Source organism: Poecilia latipinna, unplaced genomic scaffold, assembly GCF_001443285.1.
Source record: "Poecilia latipinna isolate Pla-1442-1.1 unplaced genomic scaffold, P_latipinna-1.0 Scaffold1438, whole genome shotgun sequence".
Classification (NCBI taxonomy): domain Eukaryota; kingdom Metazoa; phylum Chordata; class Actinopteri; order Cyprinodontiformes; family Poeciliidae; genus Poecilia; species Poecilia latipinna.
Genome location: NW_015114054.1, coordinates 47787 through 54672, shown reverse-complemented (window position 1 = coordinate 54672; position 6886 = coordinate 47787). Strand labels below are relative to the sequence as shown.

General features: G+C 34.9%; 1 protein-coding gene across 1 annotated transcript in view; it reads left to right on the top strand.

Annotated features, from left to right (window-relative positions):
• ndufs7 (NADH:ubiquinone oxidoreductase core subunit S7) overlaps nucleotides 1–3530 on the top strand; it is a 9992-nt gene extending 6462 nt beyond the window's left edge. Inside the window, exons 6-8 of the mRNA XM_015057157.1 lie at nucleotides 1112–1158; nucleotides 2002–2090; nucleotides 3109–3530. Of these exons, the coding sequence (XP_014912643.1) occupies nucleotides 1112–1158; nucleotides 2002–2090; nucleotides 3109–3206 (234 nt within the window). The 3' untranslated portion in view covers nucleotides 3207–3530. The remainder of the gene's footprint in view (nucleotides 1–1111; nucleotides 1159–2001; nucleotides 2091–3108) is intronic.
• The last annotated feature ends 3356 nt before the right edge of the window (nucleotides 3531–6886 follow it).

Here is a 6886-nt window from a genome sequence, read left to right as displayed (position 1 = left end):
GACTTTTTTTTTAAAAAAAATGGGTCAAAAAACCCTTTAAAAACCCTTTTTGCAAAAATAAATTTTTTTTTTTTTTTTTTTTTACTTCTTCCATTTGCTTCTAAAGTAATGCGAAGCATTTAAGAAAACACCCTGCTGTTTTTTGGCAATAAATTGTTTTTTGGTGTCTTGAAAACAAGCAGTTTCAAAACCTTACCACATTCGACGAGCATTCCGCCGTTACCTAGCAACCCCAGCTAAGGCCAGCCCTGTTACCTAGCAACCCAAACTGAGGCCTGCACTTTTGGTGATATGGTTTTACCGTTGGCTGCTGGAAAAGACAGATGTTTTGTTGTTGACTTACCACAGGCAATGACGGGAACAGATTTTTCAAAGAATATGGATCGTTTGACACATTGCAGTGTGAAAGCAAACCACACCAGCTGAAAAAGAAACAAATGTTGCAATTTTGGTCACCAAATGAACAACATCTCCTGGACTATCAGGAGTGAAAACAGCTTAAAATTAGACTTTCCAACTTGTTGGTTGTTCTGCTTCTCAAAGATGTACAGTTGTATAATTGTACATCTGTTTGCAGCCATTTTCATGTGCGAGTGTAAACGTTGAGTTGAGGGGTGTGGCCAGCAGCTAATTGGATTTAAAGTGACAAGAGGCCCTAAAACAGATTGTTCTGAAAGGAGCTCAAAATACTGACCAGACTAAAATCTAATTATGAGTTTGTGGAGAAAAATGTCATGAACATGTTTTGTTTATCCCATAAACATATCTCAAGGAAGCAGAATAGGCCACCTTTAAATAGTATTTTAAGAATTGGCCAAACATTGACAGATTGACGCATGAAATGCAGATCAATAATAATCCTCATCTGAGATTATGCCACCTCATTTTTTAGAGGTCTAATAGAAAAGCGTTGTTTTGTTTTGCTTTCAGCCTGTAAACACCGACAGCAGCATCAGTCAGACCGAATCAGAGCGATGGGAACAGTATAGCTGAGTTAAAGCTGCCTAGATTAGGAGCAGCCTGGCATGGAGCTTCACTCCAGCTGAATATACAGATTAGTTCTGACTCAGACTTGTGTAACTACAGCTAAAAGACTCCTTCCACCCAACAGGTGTACGACCAGATGCCTGAGCCCAGATACGTCATTTCCATGGGAAGGTGAGTTATTCCTTCACGTTGTTGAATCAGAAGAGTCGCAGTCGAGATATTTTGACGACGTGGGCTTTGAATTTTATCACAATGTTTTGTGGTACAATAGTGACAATGACATAAATTATGATTAAAAAATTTTATTTATTACTTCTTTTTTAGGTAGATGTATGGCTAAATCCTTCTCTTGAAAAACATTCCCCTTCTTCACTATGTCTCTTACTTAAACGAGTGTGATTTATATCTCTAACCTGCACACAGTAACTACATTTAATCATAGTTTTTAATTTACTGACAGTGGTGAAAATAGTAAAAAATAACATTCCCTATAATGCTGTCAGTTTGCTTTGGTTTTCAACATCATTAATTGCAATGTAGAGATTTTTAAAGTGTAATTTGTTAAAAAATAAACAGATTTCATATGGTCTTACATACTTTAACTGACAACTCTGAATTGTATTCAGGCCCAGATTGTGTAAATTATTTTTAAATCTTATTTATTTATTTCAGGACATCATGACTCAAAGTAGTATGAGAAAATCACAGCTTAAAAAGTTATTAGGACCCAAAATGCTCAATTTATTACCTATTAAAGTAATAGGCAAGAAGTTGTTTTCTTTAAAAAATATTAAAGATGCTGCATTCAGAAACCTCCATCCAGTCTGCAAACTAAATGTGAAGTATAGTTACTATAGTTACAAGTATTTATCACATGGTGGCAGTATTGGCCTTCATATCAGGGTTAAAGCTGAAGTTAAACTTCAAACCCATCTGCCTGAGTCACTCTTTGCATATCATTAGTCTCTAGACAGACTAAAAATATTTAACGTTTTTCTGATTTCGTTCCTGTAGTTGTGCTAACGGAGGAGGTTACTACCACTACTCCTACGCTGTGGTCCGAGGCTGTGACCGGATCGTACCGGTGGACATTTATGTTCCAGGTAAGCTTGAAATTTATGTTCAGTGACATTAAAAAGTGGTTTTTGCATAGTTTAAATCAAATTACATAAACCAGAATTTATGTAATTCTGGTTTATGTGAGTCATATTAAACAAAAAAGATACATATATTGCCCTGTGCAGTGTTTCACTTTTTTAGCTGGAATAAATTATTTATTGATATGCATCATTTAATTCTTAAAAACTAAATTCTTGAATCTTCTCGTTAACTAGGTCTGCAGCTAAAAGTTATTAGTAATCTATTATTCTATCGATTATTCTGATCAATAATCAAGCAATTTGGAGGGAAAATTAACAAACTGCATTTTTTTTTTCATTCAGAATACAAATGAAAATAAGAAACTAAACATTTTACTGCCTGAAATGCAATAATATAGTGTTCCTTCAGTGTACGTTTGATCATTTTTGGCATCTCCAGCTAAAAAAATACTAAATAAATACTTAATAAATAAATACTAAATAAATACTTATATTCAGAAAGCTGTATCTAAGTACAGCAGTTTTTGGTTATAAGTTCATGTTTTTTGGAGTTTGTAAAATGAGCCGTTTCTTATGAATGGACCTACCAACCCCAGCAAAACCCAGGTCGTTACTTAGCAACCCCATCAGAGCTCCACCCATCACCTAGCAACCCAAGCTAAGCTCCAGAACTGTTTGATCAGCTGGTTTTACCATTGTATTCGCTGTACAATGGCTGCTGGAAAAGACAAGTGTTTTGTTGTTGACATCCCACCCAGAAACTACTAGCTGCATTCTTCTTGGTTGTGCAGGAGGCTCTACTTCTGCTTTTCAAAAATGTACAGTTTATAATAGTCCATATGTTTGCATTCATTTTTATGTGCGAGTGTAAATGTTGAGTTGGAGGTGTGGCCACCAGACAAAACTCTCATTATCTAAGAATGATTTTGTGCAAAAAATCCAATGAATATGTTTTGTATTGCTCATAACCTGTTCTAGGAAGCATAATAGGTCACCTTCAATGGCTTCTTTTCGTTCCCAGGTTGTCCTCCCACAGCAGAAGCTCTCCTGTATGGCTGTTTACAGCTGCAAAAGAAAATCAAACGAGAGAAGAAGATAAGTATCTGGTTCAGGAAGTGAGCGTGTAGTATATCTGTGTAAATCTGTGTGTAAATGTATTTCTGGTTTCATTTGGGGCATTGCTCCTCTTCCACATAGAGCAGCAGAAACTTCAGTAAATGAAATATTGTAATTTATGCAAAGCTGCTTTTCATGAGACTCACCAGCTTCTGCTCTGTTTAGGTTTCTGGGTCTTTAAATTAATGTTACTGTTTTAAAACACAGTTTAAAGGCAAATCAGTTTAAGCAGCATTTATGACTCTACACACGGTTGTAAACAAAACAAGTGATGCACCACAATATAATAAATGTTGTTTCCAATAAATTTTGGTTCATAAAAATCAAGGATTTTGTCATTTTTGCAACTGCTAATTTTTGGTTGACACAAAATAATGAATTGTTATACTAAGTAATAAAAAATACAAATTGTTTGCAGATATCTTAATGCATTAATTAAATACATAAATAGATTGTTACATATATGGAAATTATTCAAAGTTGTGTTGAACTGCATAAATTTGATGGTTTTTGCTAGAATTTTGTCCCATTCCTCCTGACAGAAAACTGACCTAAAACAAGAATTTTAAGTCAGACTGAGAAAAATAAATGTATTTTTGTACTTTGACTCATCTGGGTTTGTTTTGTTTTTAGCTTTGTCTTAATTCATCATTAACACAATTGTTGAATTATCTGTGTGTCCACATCATTTTAATGCCTTAAAATGTTCATTTGAAGAAAGTAAGTTAGCCTTAAATATGTTAATCACATGTCTTAAGGTTGGTCTTGGTAGATCTGTTTATAATCTAATATATTGAATGTATTTTTCTCTCATGGGACTTTTATGTCAGGCAAAGGTTTGAGTCAAACAGATCTCTTCACTGCATTCTGTGACTTACTGCAAATATTTCTGAAGCTACCATGGGTCAGTGCAAATTTACCCAGTTAAATTCCATCCATAATGGTCTTTAAAGTCCTTAGAAATTCTTACGTGATTTGAGTCTGTAAAACATGCAGAAACCCTGATTATAATTTTTTAGAGTCTTGCACTTTTTAACTTCCATAAAAGAAAAGTAAATGATGAAAATCATTTTCTAGAATCTTCAGCCACAGCTGCTTCACTGCATGCTTAATCATTGTAAAGGTAGAACATTTATTTATGCAACACGCATTTGAACCTACAAATATTCACTTTACATTTGTGAGAGTTTATGAGTCATGCATTCACTTTGTGTTATTGCTCCTGGGTGCTCTTGTTCTTTAGCTGCGAACATATCAGACATTGTACTCTTTATGGTTTTAACAAAACTGCATTTGGTTACTGAATACTGTTTTAATGCATCATCACTGAATCAGCCACGAGTTTACATTGAAGCACTTTCAAACAGACGAACATTTGTTATATCCAACAGGCAAGGTTGCTCATATGCAGACATTTTCTTTATTTTTGAAATGATCTGCCCGATGTTAGATAAAAAGCATGGTTGATAAAACCTGGTAAAAACCAGCTCCACTTTCTACGCCATTTGCTTCGCACTAAGCTCTCAGCTGTTGAGAAGCGATTGCTTGGACTCCGCTGAAGTTTTTAATTTTACCCAATCGCTAACGTTTGCCCGTGACGTATGTAATGCGTCAGTTCGACGCTAAGAAGCTTATCGGAAATTGCCTGCGCTGTAAGCAACCGTTTCTCCACTGCTAACATAATAGTGCCAATCCGAATAAGACTGCTCTTAATGTTAATTCAATATTTGGACTCGAACTGAACGGCTTCGTTCACCTTCTGACTAAAAACTATAGGTAGACTACAATTTTAAAACAGCGCAGAACATTTACGTCATCGTTAACAACTTCGCTGATTGGCCCAATAAAAAAAAAAATGTACCGGTGGGAATCGAAGCGAAGGAGAGAAAGCCCAAACTGTGAACAGTAAGCTAATGACCACACTGTACTCTTTCAATAATACTTCATTTTTACTGTGAAAATAGAAGAATAAGATGTGGAATTTTAGTTCGAGATTGTTCTCTCTGGTCAAACGCAGACATATTCTCTACAGTTCCCTCCCCTGCCCTGTTACCACTGTAAATGAACACGTACGGCTGGTCGGTGAAGTCCTGATTCAGATCTGTGAGCCGCTAGCAGCTGTGGTTTCCCACCAGAGAGCAGTCTGTTGTTGCATCATCCATCCGTCTAATGATTAATGGCTCCTCGCCAGGTGGTTACTTGTTCCTACGTGTTCACTCTTTAATCTCACCTTACACTTATCTCCAACCATAAATTAGGACATCCGTCCTATACTCAGCTGTTACAGACAGTTTAAGATATTATATTTTAATACAAAACTATTCACACGCGTCCATTTCTTTTTCATTCTGCAGCCAAACTTCAATGTGTTTTGTTAGGATTTTATGTGGCAGGCGACTAGCATTTTTTAAGTCCCATTTCTCCATTAATCGATAAAATAATAGACTACTAAAACAATCCTTAGCTGCAGCTCTAAACCTATTTAAAAACAAGAATCGTTTTCAGCTAAAGTTGGTAAGAGCCATTGCGAGGTCGGAAGAATCACTTCACGGTAAACCTACATTTTCTGCAGTCTTGATTGGCATTTAGTTGTTTTTATTTTAGCCCTTTACATCACCACTCATATTAACGTAGATATTTATGCATCGTATTTCCTAATTTATCTCGCTTTTATCTTCAGAAATATTCACAGACATAGGTGTGCAGATTTATAGATAGTACCTCATTTATATATTCAAGATTTTTATTTCAGAAACTTCCTATTCAAACTCTGTTTGCTTTTAAAACCACATGTGAACTCTCCATCCCGGGAAGGTTTTTACTGAGCCAGCATTGTTTTCAGGTTTATAAATAACAAACACAACACAACATAAATAACACGAGTACTGCAGACGGGGAACATCTTGCACTATAACTGCAACAAAGCATGTTTTTGTCCTGTTCCATCAGTAATCATTTCACAGCGTAGACTTGGAGTGGGTGCATCCATGACAGGAGGCTGCTGGGTGATGTAAAACCTGGAAACAGGTGAGTTTGATGTTGGAGGTATTTCTAGTAGAAGGGAAATTAAAACCAGTACAAGAATTTTGTGACAGGAAGAAAATCTAATAATATCAGCTACGATAAATATAGGGCTGAAGTGATTAATCGATTTAGTAATCGATTAATCATTAAGTAGAATCATTAATTAAACCAAAACTATATAAAAAATATATTTTGCATTTAAGAAAATAAATATTTGTAATATTTTCTATATAGACCTCCTGAAGTGATATAAATAACTTCACCTTGTTCAAATTCTATTAAAGAAATTAAGCACCTTTCCTAATTGTTAATCATTTACTCAAAAAAAAAAACAAAAAAAAAAAAACAGATCAGCCAGCCCTACACTGTATTGATAGAAATGGCTGAGCTAGATGTAGTTTTTCATATTGCATCCTTTGCTACAAATGATCAAACTCTAAAATAATGCTGTTTTTGAACTTAAGGCAATAAAATGCTTATTTTCTTATTTAAAATAGAAATTGAATACTTTGCATCTTTTACTTTATTTCTAATATTGTCTAAAAAGGCTTAAGTATAAAATCTACAAAATATGGCATTTTTAAAATCCAGATGATTAATTGATAACTAAAATAATCGATAATTGCAGCCCTGCTCTATAAGTTCAGCACATCCACCTT